This window comes from Macrobrachium rosenbergii, unplaced genomic scaffold (assembly GCF_040412425.1).
Source record: "Macrobrachium rosenbergii isolate ZJJX-2024 unplaced genomic scaffold, ASM4041242v1 282, whole genome shotgun sequence".
In the NCBI taxonomy this organism is placed as follows: domain Eukaryota; kingdom Metazoa; phylum Arthropoda; class Malacostraca; order Decapoda; family Palaemonidae; genus Macrobrachium; species Macrobrachium rosenbergii.
Window position 1 is genome coordinate 2472952 of NW_027100730.1, and position 19166 is coordinate 2492117.

The window sequence follows — 19166 nt, forward strand, 5'->3', positions numbered from 1 at the left end:
GCTGCAAGTAGGCGTTACAGCCTGGTTCCTGGCAATGCACCACCCATAATAAAAATTTGATACATGAGTATCTAAAATAGGCGGCGGAACGGCTAAACTAGAAAAAACTTAAAGTAAAATTATATATTTCTCCACGCCGGAGTTGAGAACTGTGGATACGGCGGAACTCTCCAATGGAAATCTAAAACAGGTGGGCCAAACCTGAGTCAGATCACGCCGGAAAGCAAATCCGGTGACACCGAACGCCACGAAAATTAACCATACACACACAGAACTCAACAACCGGGAGGACTAGTCGCTGAGCAAAGGTTCGGAATGAATAACCGAACACCGAAACTACATAAATAATAATAACAATAATATAAACAATGTTCATTCCGCTCCTCTACCATTCCGCAGTAAACAAAGCAACGACGCTCAAGCGAAAGTCTTATTAAGAACTAAAGCGAGCTAACGATAGCTGCCGGAACGAGTCCGGATGACGGAACGGTAGGGAAGCAGGAGCAGAAAACAAAATTATAATTACTATTAGAAATTCATCCCCGCTCCTCTCTAATTCCGCCAGAACAAAAGGCAACGACGCTCAAGCTAAAGTTTCTACTAGAAGCTAAAGCGAGCTAACGATAGCCGCCGAACGAGTCCGGATGACGGAACGGGAAGAAGCGGGAGTGAAGCAAGGCGACAACAACAGGTCAGGTGCCTAGGCACCTTCCACGAAGTGTCATCTCAACCGAAGAGGCAAATGAGCTAAGCTCTAAAAATGCCCCAAGGAGAGCCAAGACAAAAGAGACTGATATAAAAAGCGGGGGTGAGAAATAAGGCGAGAAAATAAACATTGTTTCTATCGCCTAGCCTAACCTCCTGAAGATATCTTCTGGATATGTAGGCTAGGACTCGCCAATTAAACGAACGAGAAAGAATGTTAGCGCCAAACCCCACCTTCCGAGATGAAAAATTCAACTGGTCAGGGAGGAAGGGCCTGCACTCAAACTCGAACGAAGGCCACCCAAGAAAACCTTACCTACTTAGGCCTATAAACCAAATAAGTAAGGAAGACTGGGGCCAACTTAGCCTACCTTCCAAGAATCGGCTGAGCCAAACTGGCCAGGTAGGCTAACAGACACCACCCAAACAGACTCAAAAACTGATACACAGTACATGAAATGGTATAACAACACATTTTAACAACACATTTTTAACAAATGTACCTACGTAATGCATAAAGGAAAGCTAGGCTAGGCCCAACTTTCAACTTCTAAAAAATAATAGTAATAGTCGATCGCGTGAGATCAGGCAAAATTTGAAACTATCATTAACAGAACGTAGTAAAATAATATTGAATCGTCTTGGACGAAGGAAGGCATTCAATAATAAGGCTGAGGGTAGCCGCCACGAACGAACACGAAATGGCGGCGCCCAGCCGATCAAGCGAAAATAATAAATGGGACTAATATAATCCGATCAAGTCCCAAAACATTCAAATTTGAATACTCAACTTGGAAGAAGATGCGCCTTGATCAACTGAAGCCATCAGGAAGAAATAAAGAATCCGTAAAGGAAAATGTAGATGCAAATCTAGCACCACAAAAAACGTGTTGTCAAAAGAGCGTGCTATAAATGGATGGTGCATTGTGGGTAGAATTAGTAGTAGCGGTGGTGGGACCATCGACGGGCACCTCTTAGGCAGAGGGGTTTTGGTGAGGAGGAGTCTATTGGGTTAAGTGTCTGTGGTAGTGGCTTCCGCTCGCTCCTAGATGACATACCGACATCCTATAAGGATGTATCGATCCAGAGGTAGTAACTCTGGCATCCTATTGGCTTTTTTCTCTGGTATATCTAGCAATACTTATACCTAGAAATGTGTGCTGTAAAGGACATTTCACTCAGCTGAACACAGGACAAGAAATATATATATATATATATATATATATATATATATATATATATATATATATATATATATATATATATATATGAAGATAAGGAGTTATACTGTTGACATTTACAGGCCCATCAAAGAAATCCAAGTGAAAAGTAATTACTGTTTTACGGTCAGCAATATGGTTCTGTTGTCAAATATCGAAATTTACTTTATTGTTGTTAGAGTAACCTGATTTGCCAGAGATTTATAAAGATGACAGGTATATAAAGGTTACAAATCAAAATGGTGAAGCAGATATACAAACATACACCATAAACAAAATGTGTATTAGAGTGGGAAGGGTATTTTGAGTATGAGAAGACCTTTTGAATCTTTTAATTGGACTTCTTTTGTATCGAAACCCCTTTCGCTGTCTACCTCTCATTGCTTTCTTACGGACAGATTCAGTTTAATAAAAGATGAGGATTTCACTCGTGTTGTTCAGAAGCCTTAAAATTTATATCAAGCTGAAGTCATGACAGTCCTTTAATTATAGTGTTTCATTATGTATATATGGCAGCGTTGTTGATATTGTACGAGGTGTGTCCCAAAAGTAATGAAACAAGTTTTTTAATCCTTGGTGTGTGTGTTGTGTAACCCAATCAGGGAGTCTGGTGAGTAGGTAGGAATATGGAGGAGACATTGTAACTACTGTCAGTTGAATACAAGCAATTAGAAGAAGTAGGTTTGTTAAGAAGTGCCCCTGTTAATGGCAGTCTCGTTTGAATCCAAAATGCAACCATCTGTCGAACAACATTGTGCCATCAAATTTTGTGCTTTCCTTAGGAAATCCTGTTCAGAAACGGTTGAAGTGGTTAATTCTGCATATGGACAACATGATTGTCAAGGACACAAATCTACAGATGGCATAAGGCCTTCAAGGACGGCCATGAAAATGTTGAAGATGAACCACGATCTGGGCGCCTTTCATCATCAAGAATAAATGAAAATGTTGCCTGTGTGAAGGCTGTCATGGACACTGACAGGCAAATGAACATCAGACTCATTGCTAATGAAGTAAGAATACCAAAAACAGTCATCCATCGAATTGTTACAGAGGATGTGAACATGAGGAAGATTTGTGCCAAAGTTGTGCCCAAGAACTTGACTGAGGGACAGAAAGAAACTCGTCTTTCTATTTGCCAGGATATTGTCAATTGTTTGTCTACTGAACCAAACATGTTAAATAGAGCGATTACTGGTGACGAATCATGGTTGTTTTTGTACGATCCTGAGGCAGAACGTCAAAGTTGTGAGTGGTACACTCCAGCATCACCCAAACCGAAGAGAACGTGCATGACCAAATCTCGAGTGAAATCGATGTTAATTGTGTTTTTTTGTTGCAAAAGGGGTCATCCACAAGGAGTTTGTACCCCAAGGGACCACTGTTAACCAAACAAGAAGTTCTAGAACAGTGGTTCTTAACCTTTTCATAACCACTCCCCTTCTAAGGGATGGTCCTTCTCTCCACACCCCCCTTGTATCTATGAGTAGCATTCCCTCCCAGATTTAAAGGAAAATAAAAAAGAGAGAGAAGGGGTTTCGAGGGATAGGGAAGGAGGTAAATAATTACAAAACATGGTAAGCCCAACGAGTCTAACCAGAGTAGTAGAGTGTAGGAAACTAACGTTATACAGCGATACTTTTGCATTCGATCACAAACTTCAGAATATCAGTTCACTCACTCTTGTTAAGAGAATAACACCATGTGACTCACTCCCTGGAAATTGCTGACACCCCCAGTTAAGAACCACTGTTCTAGAACGTTTGAGAAAACAAGTTTTTGCAGTTCCAGGAAATCCATCCTTTGCCAAGACAATGCACCATGTCACCCCACCTTGTCTATCAAGGAATTTTTAGCCAAGATATTCATTGCAACACTTCCACACCCAACTTACAGCCCAGATCTGGCCCCCTGTTACCTTTTTTTTACTTTCCCAAAACTGAAATCTCACCTCAAAGGGACTCATTTTGGGAGCTCAGAGAACATCCAGAGAGCTGTGACTACCATTCTTAACATTTCGAAAATGACTTCCAGCACGGCTACGAAGAATGGAAAATCGCTGGAACTGCTCTTTTCATTCTAGGGGATGTTATTTTGAGGGAGACAATGTTCCCTTGGGAAAATTTCTAGTAAAAATATACTTTGTGAATTTAGTTTCATTACTTTTGGGACACGCCTCGTAAGTCACTCAACACCACATGTAGGCTAATGGAAACCTATCTTATGCATGTTCTCTGTGCTTCACCCAGGGAAATCTTGAGAAAGGTTTGTTGATATTTCCGCAGATATATTCTCTCTCTCTCTCTCTCTCTCTCTCTCTCTCTCTCTCTCTCTCTCTCTCTCTCTCTCTCTCTCTCTCTCTCTCTCTCTCTCTAGGAAGGGTCTTCCATCATCTGAGGAGCCATCCTCTAATAGATTTTTCATTCTCCTTTCATCATTATATAAACTGTTAGCCTATCTACTGTCTTTTATTAGTTTGATTATTTTTCAATATTCCTTTCAGTCATATTTGGGTATTTCTGCTAATTTTAGTCTCTATTATTAAAAGAATTAAGCTGGCCCTATGGCAGCACTGACTCTTGCTTCTTAGCAGCCCAAATTGAGAGAGAGAGAGAGAGAGAGAGAGAGAGAGAGAGAGAGAGCTAGTAAGTAAAGTTAATCCTGTGAGAGAAACATTTACAATGATGGTACATTCTAGGTAAGAGCACTTCCCAGCGGCCACCGCATTAGCTTCTTTCTGCCTTTTCTCAAGCATTTTCAGGTATGATTTTCTCCCATGTGCTTTCCTGAACTGCTTCATTTTTTTTGGGAGGCATTTTCCCTTTTTCAACCTACCGGTTAAATTTGTATAAGTGGTGGTCCTTTTTAAGACTATTGATAAAAAAAAATTTTCATAAAGATTAAATGTTTCCTAATGATAATGATTATCTGTAAAATGAGAAGTATAGTATAGTGGTAAAACATACATTAATTTTTTACATGGATTTCATATATTTTTACAATAATTTTGGTAGAGAAACAATTTTGCAGTACCTACAATAACTTGGTTAGAAAAATCTGGCAGCCCTGTTTGTGACTGATTCAAGTTGTGCTACAGTCATTACGGCTCATAGCCAATCACCGAGCATTAGCAGTTTTACATATCTGCTGCCTGACTGGTGGCTATAGTACTGTGCTTTATATGTTTTTATGAAAGAAAGACATGACAAAGGTAAACTTTACTGAATAATACTTGTGTTTACGTGGCAAATGACAAGTGAGAGAGAGAGAGAGAGAGAGAAGAAAACTGCCAGTTCCCTCTTTGCAGCTTAATTCTACCATTTTTATCGTTTATTTCATTTTATAGTGCTGTGTAGTCTACTAGTGTGTATTTTTTTATAATTAAGTTTTAGTATCTTTCCATTTTTAGAGACTCGACTTTTTCTTACGTAACAATTATGTGTTCATGTCTTGGCCTTGGCTGCAGCTGAATTCTATGATTTTTATCATGTTTATTCTTCATTTTTCATCTGTTGCAATGAAGTTTAATTCAAACATTTCGACATTGGTTTATTATTCATACTTTTATAAAAATAATGAAATACAGTGAATATAATATATATATATATATATATATATATATATATATATATATATATATATATATATATATATATATATATATATATATATATATATATATATATATATATATATATATATATATATATATATATATATATATATATATATATATATATATATGATTATCATCACTTTTTTACGTGATTCATTTATCACACATTACCACAGGTGAAAAATAAGAAACGGGTGTAGGTCCTGACCGGTTTTCGACTTTATTTCCAAGCCATTGACGAAGGACTGATACAGAGTGTGAGAAGTCACAAATATATATACTACAAGAACAGTACTGACGAACATACACAACCGTTAGAGGCTCCATATCCCCACTCAGGCTGGTGTCGAGGTAGGAGTGGCCTTTAAACTGAAACTGGAAACTGAAACGGAAACACGATAATAAAATGAAACTGTTGATTGAAAGAAGCCCTTGGACCAACAACGCCAATCATGAATGTGTCGTCAACTTATCAAACAAACAGCTGGATAGAAATGTAACTAGTGCCCTAGGCTACGGTTTAAACTTTGCTTTATCTCTCCTGGCGGAAGGAACAGTGTGGAAATAACTAAAGGACTGTGTAATTTGGAAAAATATAGTGATTTAACGAATGAAGAAGTGAACATGATTAAGGGAGTGATTTATGGAAGTATGAAAAAATCAGACACCACAAACGTCCCCAAAAGATTTATGGTTGCTATTAATGAACTGAAAAAAGATAAAAATATACACATGACAAAAGCAGATAAATCAGGCGCCCTTGTAATTTAAAAATAAAAGTGAATATATAGAAAAAATGCAAAATCTTTTAGGTGATGATAACACATATAACGAATTAAATAAGAACCCGATAGACAATGTGAATAGTGGTTTCAATAAGAAAGTGAAAAACCTGTTAAAAGGTAACGAAAGCCTTATAAAGAAGTTGTGTGTGACCTCTCCATCGCTACCATACATGTATGGTACAATAAAAACTCACAAAGCAAACTTTCCTGCCAGGCCAATTATCAGTTCAGTTGGTTCCGCATCATACAAGCTAGCGAAGTACTTAGTAGATATTCTCAACCCATTAGTAGGTACCATCTCAAATGCAAATATCAAGAATAATGTGGACCTGATAAATAAACTAAATAGTGTAGAGATTAATAGTGAATCCAGGCTTGTAAGTTTTGATGTATCACTATTCACAAAGGTGCCAATAGATGATCTGATGAAGTTTTTATCTGAATTGTTAGAGAACACACAGCTGGATATCCCATTTTCTAAAAGTACTTTAATTGAACTGATTAAATTATGTGTAAAAGATTGTAAATTTGAATTTAATGGTAAATTTTACTCACAAAATTTTGGTATGGCAATGGGAAACCCTCTATCCCCAGTGTTAAGTAACTTATATATGGAATTTTTGAAAAGAAGATATTAAACAACATAATCCCACGTAATGTAACATGGTTTAGGTATGTTGACGACATAATTTGTGTATGGCCAGGAACCAAGATGTAAAAACTTTTTTGCTAAGTTAAATCAATTAGTACCATCAATTAAATTCACGATGGAAATGGAAAATGATGGGTGCTTAACGTTTCTGGATGTCCTCATACGAAGAAATAGTAGTGGGTTTAAATATAGTGTGTATAGAAACCCACTAATATTTCTTCCTATGTGCATTTCTATTCTGGACAAAGCAATAAGGTTAAAAAGTCAGTGTTTTCATCTATGTTTTTAAGAGCATTACGGGTATGTAGCCCTGAATATATTGATGATGAAATAGATAAGATTAGGAATGCAGGCAAAAATTGAAATATCCTGATAGTGTATTAAACAGTGCATTTGAAGCGGCAAAAAGACTATGTATCAAAACCAGAAAGAACCTTACAACACAAAAAATTTGCTTGTTCTTCCTTATAATAATAGTATGAAAGATATCCTCATCTTCTTAAGAATTTTGGTGTTAATGTCGCATTTAAGAACAATACAACAATGAAAAATGTACTTATCAAGAACTCCCAGACAATATTAAAGGGTGTGTATATAAAATTATGTGTAAGTCTTGTGACAACTTTTATATTGGCCAAACCGGGAAAGCACTGGAAAAAGAATTGAACAACATAAGAAATGTGTGAGATATGCACAAGGAACAGTGGTATATTTGTACATGTTAGTGAGAACAATCATGCTATCAACTGGGAAGGGGCAAAAGGATTGTATATTCTAATAATGCACTGGAAAGGAACATCATTGAATCTAGCTTCATAAAAGAAAGTTACAACCATAATATGAATATCAGTCAAATGTATAAACTTGATCCTTTAATATCAAAAGAAATTTGTAAATTGTTTAAACTTTAAGGTAGGCAGTAGAGATGTATGAAAATAGGATTATCATATTTGTAAACACAGTACGAGGGTAGTAATGTTAATGAGTTTCCAAACTCCGCCTCCATGACACCTGTCAGGTGTGGATCTGAGGTGGGGTATGGTCTGTTTATCAGCAATGTCCCCTGAGAGTCTATTGTGATTTTTAGCCAAATGAGTTTTAAAGGCCACTCCTACCTCGACACCGGCCTGAGTGGGGATATGGAGTCCCTAACGGTTGTGTATGTTCGTCAGTACTGTTCTTGTAGTATATATATTTGTGACTTCTCACACTCTGTATCAGTCCTTCGTCAATGGCTTGAAATAAAGTTGAAACCGGTCAGGACCTACACCCGTTTCTTATTTTTCACCTGTGGTAATGTGTGATATATATATATATATATATATATATATATATATATATATATATATATATATGTGTGTGTGTGTGTGTATATATATATATATATATATATATATATATATATATATATATATATATATGTGTGTGTGTGTGTGTGTGTGTGTGTGTGTATATATATATATATATATATATATATATATATATATATATATATATATATATATATATATATATATATATATATATATATATATATATATATATATATATATACATATACATATGTATATATATATATATTTATATATATACACATGTATATATATATATATATATATATATATATATATATATATATATATATATATATATATATATATATATATATATATATATATATAGAGTACCACTGGTTGAAAAGGACTATCGGCTAAGATGGGCACCTAATAGTGTCTTAACGAGGTTTGACTATACACACACACACACACACACATTTATATATATATATATATATATATATATATATATATATATATATATATATATATATACAGGTTGACCATCACTAATCTGGCAATCAGTAGTCCGAACAATCAGTAATCCGGCACAAGTTTCGCTAGAGTAATTTCTAATGTTTCCGCTTCGATTTGGTGGCGCAGTGTGCTGCATCAACAAACTGGTAGCCTAGCCTACATTATACTGAGCTCTATTCACATATTAACAGTATTATACAAACAACATAACGAATGTGCATCTTTTTCATAATACGAGCTTTACGTATTTATCTTTTATCGGCGTGAAAACAGTAGTAATTTGTATTCTTTCATGCCCCGTAGTTTTGATTAAAATACATTCTCTCCAGTTTTATTTACGGTCGGGTTTCATCCTTGTTGCCGATGCACAATAATTTATAGTCATTAGCAGCTTGAATATTGTTTTCTCAGCTTCAGCTACAACTTGCAGCTTAAAGTTACTGTAGCAGTATATTTCCCTGCCGATCTTTTCTCCAAAGCAAACAAGGGTATAATGTAAAAAATATTTCAGTCCTTAACGTCATTTGTAACATAACTACAGTAATTGTGTATTACCGTACGATGGTTGAAATACAAGCACAACAGTTGTTATCCGATACGATTATTAGCAAAACAGTTTCCTGTTCGGTTGTTTATGGCTGTACACATTTACGCAAGAGTATAACGTTACTAACAATACTTTTATCATTCTCTTTTACTTTTTTAACTAGCAGATGGAATAAAGAGATGGAGGAAAAGAAGTTGGTCTACTGTAAGTTGGTCTCTCTCGCTGCCTGCGCCTGCGCGAAATCTAAAAATATTTCCTAAATATTTTCGTTATCGGTATTAATTGCTAACCCCATCGTAAACTCGAAATATCGTAAGTCGAATTATCGTAACTCGAGCACTACCTGTATTTGATAATTGTCTTTTCTTTACTAACCAACTTGTACTGATTTATGGGATATTTTAATTCTAGGATGAGGTGCTTAGCTACTGGGTTTCGTGTATTCTAGCCTAATAAATGGCTAATCTGGCAAAATGGCTAATCCGGCACCCTCTAGGTCCCAATGATGCCGGTTTAGTGATGGTCAACCTGTATATATATATACCCAGCTTGTTCCCATTTTTATATGGGGTCGCCGTTTCGGATGACCGTTTCCATCTACATCTATCCTGCGCTTCTGCCTCATCAATTCTCTTCTCACGCAGGTCTCCCCTCATACAGTCCTTCCAGCTCTTTCTTGGTCTCCCTCTTCTTCTTCCCTGGACCTCCATCCCCATAGTATGTCTACCAGCGTGGTCCTCATCTCTCCTCAACAGGTGTCCATTCTGTCTCAGCCTCCCCTCCTGCGCTTTCTTTGATATTTCCACCCCTAATGTAATAATTTCGGATCCTATCCTCTCTCATCACCCCAGCCATCCATCTAAGCATTGTCATTTCTGCCACATCCATCTTCTCCTTTGTCTTCCTCAAGCTTGCTGTTTCCATGGCATACATCATTGCTGTTCTTACCACCGTATTATAAAATTATCCTTTAACCTCAGCGATACTCTTTTGTCACAAAGAACTCTGAAAGCTGCTTTCCAGTCGTTCCAGCCTGCCTGTACCCAATTTTTTACTTCTTCTTTCATACTTCCTCCAGCATTAACAAAGGATCCCAAATACTTAAAATTATCAACTCCCTTTATTGGTTCTCCCCCAAGCTGAATACTTTCCCTATCACCCCCCTCATTGGTGTACACATATATTCTGTCTTAGATCTACTTATTCTCATTCCTCTGTCCTCCAGTACTTGTCTCCATCTTTCCAATTTCATTTCCAGATCTTCCCTGCTCTCTGCGCACAGGACATTATCATCCGCATACAGTATGTTCCACGGTACTACCTCACTTGCTTCCTCTATGATAACGTCCATCACTATGTTAAAGATAAATGGGCTAGGAGCCGACCCCTGGTGTAATCCCACTCTCACCTCAAAACCCTCCATCTCCCCAACACTGCTCCTCACTCTGGTAAATACATTCCGGTACATCTCCTGTATCAGTTTCACGTATTTCTCTGGCACCGCCCTCTCCCTCTGTGCCAAAACCTGGAATGAGCTGAAATATATATATATATATATATATATATATATATATATATATATATATATATATATATATATATATATATATATATATATATATATATATATATATATATATATATATATATACTGTAGCATGGGGCTAATGGGCACCATTTTTAGAGGTTTTTACTGGTGGGAAGAGTTATAGGAGGAACTGGGAAAAAAGTGAGACACAATTTTATTGTTTTTTAATAGGGCAACCTGTGGCACATAGTGAAATTCTTCTGAGAATACCTATGTGGTACTTAGGAAGAGAAATATATGGGTGTGCTTGTACCCCACATGTTGGGGGTAAGTGGCCACCATTCATTTTTTCTTATATTTATGTACAATTTGATGCATACAAAAGTACAAAAGACAAGTAAAGAAGAATAAAGAAAACAAAACACAATTCAAGAAAGTGATCATTAAAAAAATGAATGCTCAGCCTTGTCACTCAATGCACGAGCAGATTACTCATCTGTGACGCCTGAAAGCAAATTTTGTCTTTAATGAAGGTGGGTTTAGGCTTGCATTTGACAACAGCAGTGACTTCAGTTGGGTAAATGTCCTCATTTTCTGGCTCTTTGAAGTGTAAGTACTCACCACCTGAAAAGTTCCAGTCGCATCTGAAATATTTCACTAACACTTCACTTTCTCCATTTCCTAGCACTTTTCCAACAAAATGAAAGTATGGATTAGCTTGTTTGCCAGGAAACTTCACAAGAACATACACCCTCCATTATTTTCTTGGTCTTGCATTCCTCCTCTTGTCCTTCTTCTCTTTGCTTCCTCCTCTTCTCCTTCTTCTTCTGTTCCCTCCTCTTCTTGAACCTTCACCACACTTTCCACCACTTCTGGTATCTTCTCTGAATGTTCCTCATCAGAACTGTACTCTAAAAAGACTGTCAGGCATGTCAACATCACCTGATGAGTCGGAGTCGCATTCAGGTGGCAATACTCTGAGCTTCCTTTTGGCACCAGATTTCTTGGTTTGTTGGCCAGAGGACCCGCAGTAATGTCACTGGAGGAAACGCTCTTTCCAGGCGATAAATGGATGGCCCTAGTCAAGTTGGTTTCATCATAGTTCACGATATTTTCAGGTGGAATACCATGCAGTGCATTTTCTAAATTGTCAAAAAACCTGTTCACAGTTTCTACTGATACTGCTGCTCTTTTTCTGCTTATATTTTGACACATGCGTCTCGACAGCAGAGCACTATGTCTGGCCAAAAAAGATAAACTCCAGTCCTTACCAGGCATGTTGTTTGTGAAATATGGACATTCTCTGCCTGCCTTATCTAAAAAGCTTTTCACAAACAACCTTAACTCGAATTGGTCAAAAGCATAACCATAATCACTGAATGTGGCCAGATGCTGGGAGATGAGCTCTTCGTTGGGTGAATCGGTAGAGCTGCGGACTGTCACTCGATGGGCCGGAGTTCAATTCCCCGGCCGGCTGATGAAGAGTTAGAGGAAATTTATTTCTGGTGATAGAAATTAATTTCTCGCTATAATGTGGTTCGGATTCCACAGTAAGCTGTAGGTCCCATTGCTAAGTAACCTATTGGTTCTTAGCCATGTGAAATAAGTCTAATCCTTTGGGCCAGCCCTCTCTAGGAGAGCTGTTAATCAGCTCAGTGGTCTGGTAAAACTAAGGTATACTTAACTTAGCTGGTAGAGGAACAGCTCCTCTTCTGGGAGCAAGGCTCGTTTGCACCCTGATTCTGATGTCTTACATGCACCTGAGACATGATTACGCAGGGTCCTGTGAGGGATGTGTAGAAGACGTGCAACTTTCACATGCCTGATAGCCTCAGGCAGGTCCCCGTCGGAGTACAGAGGTGACTGTTGTGGGCTAGTTTTTCTCACAGTGTCGCACCATCTGTACAGAAGGCGGAATTGATTGCATTAACAGATAGATATTACATTATTTGGGTTGTTTGGCATGAACCAATTGATTTAATTAGTAATTTGCAGGCGATAAGTGACAAAAACCTGTAACTGCCTGTTTACCTCACTAAAAATTGCCCAGTTACCCCACCATAGAATCATGACTCACTATTTAGTAATGCTTGCCCCTAGCAACTGATAATTATAACATAATCTACCTTAGGATATACATAATTAATGAGCCTACATAGAGTATCCTTGAATACGTATTGTTGAGTAACTTACCCTTAGCGTTTCCAAGTTGTGCTCCGTCCTAAATTTCAGTCTGTGCTCCGTCCTTCCTTGACAAAGCCCAGGTGGTCACAGTTCTTTATCAAATGGAAGGCAAGCACTTGCTACTGTTGATTCAACTCTTGAGGAACATATTACAACAACAAAAAAGGAAAGAAGTTTATTACGATTTTATTTTGTGCTTTTTGTACCATGATGGAGTGAATAAGTAGACAAGAGATACGGAAGAGAGAAGTAACAAAAGCAGCCATATTTATAGCGGAGGTTGTGTTATTACTTTTTCATATGCGTTTTTGTTTATGTGGTTTTAAGAGTCTCTCAAAGCCACAAGAGGTACAAGAGGCAGCTTTTCCACAATGACACCATATTCATTCGGTCTAAGGGCATCGAAAATAGATTTAGTTTGTAAACTCACTTTCAGCACTATTCTGTTTTCCAGTGACTCTGTAGATCAATAAAATAAATGAAAATACTGTAATAATACATGTTATGAATTAAACATGATGAAATAGATGAAATGAATGAAAAATAAGAAAGTATAAAGCAAAGTCAGTGTAATGCATAATTTTTAAAAACAAGTAAATTAGATAAATCATAAAATAGGTTAATTATATTTATAGAAAAGAATGCAATAATTTCGATGTTGGCTTTAAAAAGATGAGGTCATTTAAAGGAAAAATTTATATATATTTTTTCATTAATATTTAAAAAATTATTCTACTGTGGTGCCCACTTACCCTGCCGGGTGCCCACTAGCCCCACTCTACAGTATAATGTGTAATCTATATATATATATATATATATATATATATATATATATATATATATATATATATATATATATATATATATATATATATATATATATATATATATATATTACTAAAAGGACCTCATTCAAACTGGATGGTATCGTGATTTGATACTTGATAATGTGGACTGTTTGTCTAAGAAAGCTTGTAACCTTTTTCTGAATAAATACTCCATTAGATACCATCCAGTTTGAATGATGTCCTTTAGTATTTCTACTAATGCACAAAACAATTGTGTATGTGATAAAGTTGTGTGTATATATATATATATATATATATATATATATATATATATATATATATATATATATATATATATATATATATATCTCACACATTACCATTGAAATATGTTGGATCCCTGCCCATGTAGGGATTAAGAGAAATGAAGAGGCTGATAAAGCAGCTAAAGAAGCGGTCCACATGACAAGAACAAATGTAGACATCCCTATCAGTGACTATACAAGATATATAAAAACAGTCATTGTAAAAAAAAATGGCAAAATATATGGAACGAAGAACCTGAAAATAATAAATTAAAACAGATAAAATCCAGTGTTGGAAAATGGAGTTCGTCATATCAGAGAGAGAGACAAGCACAAGTAATTCTGACACGTCTTGAATAGGCCATACTGTTTGACACATGGACACTTAATGAACAGTCCATGTGGCCCTCTTCCCAAATGCCCAGATTGCAATGTGCTGATAACAGTTAAGCATATACTGTGTGAATGTTCAAAATATAACCTGCAGCGATTATCAAATTTTGAAACAGACCGATAGAAGAAATTTTGCCAGAATCTTCAACATTCTCAATAGCACCCATTTTAATGTTTATGAAAAACTGCAAATTAGTTGGAAAAATATAAAAAAAAAAAAAAACAATCAATCAGTACAGTAGAACCTCGGTCCTCGACACATTCGTTCCAGAAGAAGTGTCGAGATTCGGTTTTGTCGAATTCTGAGTTAATTTCTCCCATAAGAAATAACTGAAAATGGATTAATCCATTCCTGACCACCATTCATTACCCCAACCTTGCCTTTTTATACAAAACTTTACACAAATTACAATTAAATAAGTTCAGAGTTGAATAACTTACCGTATCAGAAGCATTTACATTTTTAAATGCATACTGTATAAATAGAATTGGCCTATGACCAATGCGGCCGTATTAACGATGATAGACCGAGCGCCATAGGCTAGACTAGGTAGCCTATAGGCACTACCAGAATGTACTGCAACGGGTACACATGAAAACTGTTGTTAATAATGATAACATTGAAAAACAAGCCAGATTATCTCACATTAAATTAATAATACAGGTATTCCCCTACTTACGATGGGGTTAGGTTCCAAAAAACCCATCGTTTGTTGAAAAAATCGTAACTCGAATATGGCCTAGCCTACAATAGGGTAATCAGTACCATCTATACATATATGGTAGCCTAGCCTACACTACACACTATACTTTATACATATATGGTATAGTAATTATTAGTGTCAGCTAATTCTGCAGGTTCAATGCAGACTGACATGATAAGTCAGTATAAAGAGAAATTGAATAACAAACAAGGCTTGGCCTGCACTTTCGTATATCATATACGGTAGCCTAGCCTACATTATACTGTATTCTATTTTCACATAACACCGCCATATTATACAAACATCAAAATAACGAATGTGCATATTTTCCATGGATCTTTTAAAAGTTATGCTTTACTACACTGTATCCAATCGTAAATATTCTTATACTGCTTTTGCATTATAAATTCGATCATAGCGATCAAATGTTTTGATTTCGGAATCGATCACGCGGTCTTTATTTCGATGCATTTAACTCTGTTCAGAGGGCATTTCTTGCTTCTAGTTAGCGTAAATGAATCTCTAGATACTTTATTTATAAGGGACATATGTATTTTTCGTTATACGAAGTGATTTTATGTCGAAATATAACTTAAATAAGTCTCGTTGAAATTATTTTAGCCACTTTTTTCGTTAGTAGATGACGTTGGCGGCTGGCCGCTTTGTTTTGTGTAAACAAAAAAATCAAGATTCCGTTCGCTATTTTCTCTTGATTTCATCATCATACCACGAGCTTTTCAGTATGTATCTTTAATCGGGCGTGGAAAACAGCAGTAATATGTGTTCTTTCATGTCCAGTAGTTTTGATTAAAATACTTTCCAATTTTATTTGCGGTCGAGTTTCATCCATGTTGCCAATGTACGATAATTTATAGTCATTAGCAGCTTGAACATTCTTTTCTCAGTGTCAGCTACAACTTGCAGCTTAATTTTACTGCAGCAGTATATTTCCTTGCCGATCTTTTCTCCAAAGCAGATAAGGGTAGTGTAAAAACATATCAGTACTTAATGTCATTTTTAACATAACTACGATAATTGTTTAACCATACGATGGTTGTTATCCGATTCGGTTATTAGCAAAACAACAGAGTCTCGTTCGGTTGTTTATGGCTGTACGCATTTTGGCAAGAGTATAAGGTTACTAACAATGCTTTTATTATTCTCTTACTTTTTTTAACTAGAAGATGGAATAAAGAGATGGAGAAAAAGAAGTTGGTCTATTGTAAGTTGGTCTTTCTTGCTGCCTGATTCTACGGCAATTGTAGTGTACGCTGTTGCTTGTGCCCGCTCAAAATTTAAAAATATTTTCGAAATATTGTCGTACCGGTATTAATTGCTAACTCCATCGTAAACTCAAATTATCGTAACTCGTGCACTACCTGTATTTACAAATGCACAAAAATTGCAAACGAACACTGACCTATTTTAACTTCCGACACAACGAGGGCAAGTGAGGTCAACTCATTGAATTAATGTACCTATTCCAGCCTCTCAGGCCAACGTATCATACACCGTACACTACCTGATTGTACGTTGTTGCCTGCGCCAGTCGCCCGCGAAATTTAAAAATACGTATTTTCAAAATATTGTCGTATCGATATTAATTGCTAATCCCATCGTAAAACCGAATTATCGTAAGTCGAATTATCGTAACTCAAGCACTACCTGTACAGTATTTATAAGCCGAATTACTGTATGTCTGTTATCATAAAATTAAGAAACATTTCCTAAATTACATCGGAACTCGGCAGCTTGTGGCAGATATAAACAAGCCACAGCGCCACCCTGGTGGTGTATCGCGGTACTAATTACATAAACATTGAGTATTTATGGTACATTTCATACAGAGTCTACTGGAATAGTGTACAAAATCACTGTAAAACATCTTTCAGTAAATACTGAATGTTTATGTAATTAGTACCGCTATACACCACCAGGGTGGCGCTGTGGTTTGTTTATATCTGCCACAAGCTGCTGAGTCCCGACGTAATTTAGGAAATTTTTCTTAGTTTTATGATAACAGACATACAGTAATTCTGCTTAAAAAATAATTTAATGTGATAATCTGGCTTGTTTTTCAACAGCAGCAGCAGCATGTGTGGGCTTTAAATGCTTTTAACCCTTAAACGCCTACTGGACGTACCATACGTCGACTAAAATTGTCTGTTGGGTGCCAAGTGAACGTGATGGTACGTCGACTAAAAATGGTTTTTTTAAATATTCGCGGAAAAAATAATTATAGGCCTAGTTTGCGAAAGGTTTTAAATCACGCGCTTTGAGGGATGCTGGGAGTTCACGGATCACGCTGTTGTTTTGTTTATAAGCGTCACCTAGACGCGATGCGCCGAATTTCTTCCTTCTCGCACCAGAAAGCATCAGCGGCGCATTGTCGGAGAGCGATATCTTGATGCATCCGTGTTTTGCAGAACTTTGGCGAGTGTTTGCGTATTTGTGAGGCAACAGGACGTAGAATACAACAAAAAATAAATCATGCTTTTAGCTTTTACCATTTTTGAAATATTTTCATATAAATAACGATAAATAGAAAAAAATCAACCTTCGGTCAACTTTAACTCGATCAAAATGGTAAAAAAATGCAATTGTAAGCTAAAAAACTTACAGTCTAGTAATATTCAATCAATTTCCTTCATTTTGAAACAATTGGAAAGTCTCTAGCACAATATTTCGATTTATGGTGAATTTTTGAAAAAAAATTTTTTTTTTATGTCCGCAGTGAACTTAATTCATGCATCATTTTATGATAATATTTTCTCTGTTGTTGCTTTAATTGTTTTAGAATCTGTTATATACCAAAATCATCGCAATTTAGTGTACAATACAACTAAAAAAGTAACTCATTAGCTTTAACCGTTTTGCTTACAGCGATTTGTATACAATTATATATGAGTTTTTTTTCGCCTGTCATATATTCCAATATTTATATATGATAATGATATTTTTTTCATTTCTGATGGTTGCATACTAAACTTCAGGCAGTGAGAAAAAGGAGCCAAAAATGAACTCTTAATCTTAAAACTAAGCGTGCTGTGATTTTTTGAAAAAAACTTTTTTCCGCTTCGCGCTAGCTCCCGAACGCCGCATACGGAGACGTTTTTGTAAATAGAGGCTCGGCGTTTAAGGGTTAAATAAGCATGGGAAGAACGCCACCAACAATGCCAACTAGTGGCAGCCGCCCGAAACTCTTATTTCTACAAACATCATATGATTCATCAGGTCGGATTGTGGTTTGTTGTTTGAGCTCCGACGCAAAATTTACTCAACATTTTGTGTTGAAATCCGATTATTTCGAGTTCTAGTACAGTTGAGGACCGGGGTTCTACTGTATAATGGATTTTAAAACAAGTAAATTTTATAATTTTACTTAATTTATTTTGAATTTTGATATGCCTTTTTAGTGAGTATGTATGGAAGCACGAGTTTAAATGTATTTATTGTGCGAGTGTGTTCCCAGTATGAAAGCGTCTGCCTTTTTACAGCTTTTAATTTCATTTTCATTTTCGTTCATCATCATTGACAAGTGACCTATTGTCCCAGTGCTAGGCTTCTAGCCTAGACTTGTCATTTCATCCTAATCCTTCGGGCCAGCCCTATGAGAGCTGATGGTCAGCTCAGTGGTCTGGTTAAACTATTTTAATAATAATAATAACACAGGTGAAAAATAAGTAACGGGGTGTAGGTCCTGACCGGTTTCGACTTTGTTTCTAAGCCATTGATGAAGGACTGATACAGATTATGAGAAGTCACAAATATATATACTACAGGAACAGTACTGACGAACATACACAACCGTTAGAGACTACATATCCCCCCTCAAGCCAGTGTCGAGGTAGGAGTGGCCTTCAAAACTCATTTGACTAAAAATCACATTATACTCTCAGGGGACAGTGCTGATAAACAAACCATA

At 36.4% G+C, this 19166-nt stretch overlaps 1 protein-coding gene across 1 annotated transcript; it reads left to right on the plus strand.

The window, feature by feature from the left end:
* The first annotated feature begins 644 nt into the window (after positions 1-644).
* On the plus strand, positions 645-11584 carry LOC136838249 (histone-lysine N-methyltransferase SETMAR-like). The gene is made up of 4 exons (XM_067103114.1): positions 645-691; positions 2785-3173; positions 11099-11194; positions 11553-11584. Exons 1-4 carry the CDS (start codon positions 645-647, stop codon positions 11582-11584), a joined length of 564 nt encoding a protein of 187 aa, XP_066959215.1.
* The last annotated feature ends 7582 nt before the right edge of the window (positions 11585-19166 follow it).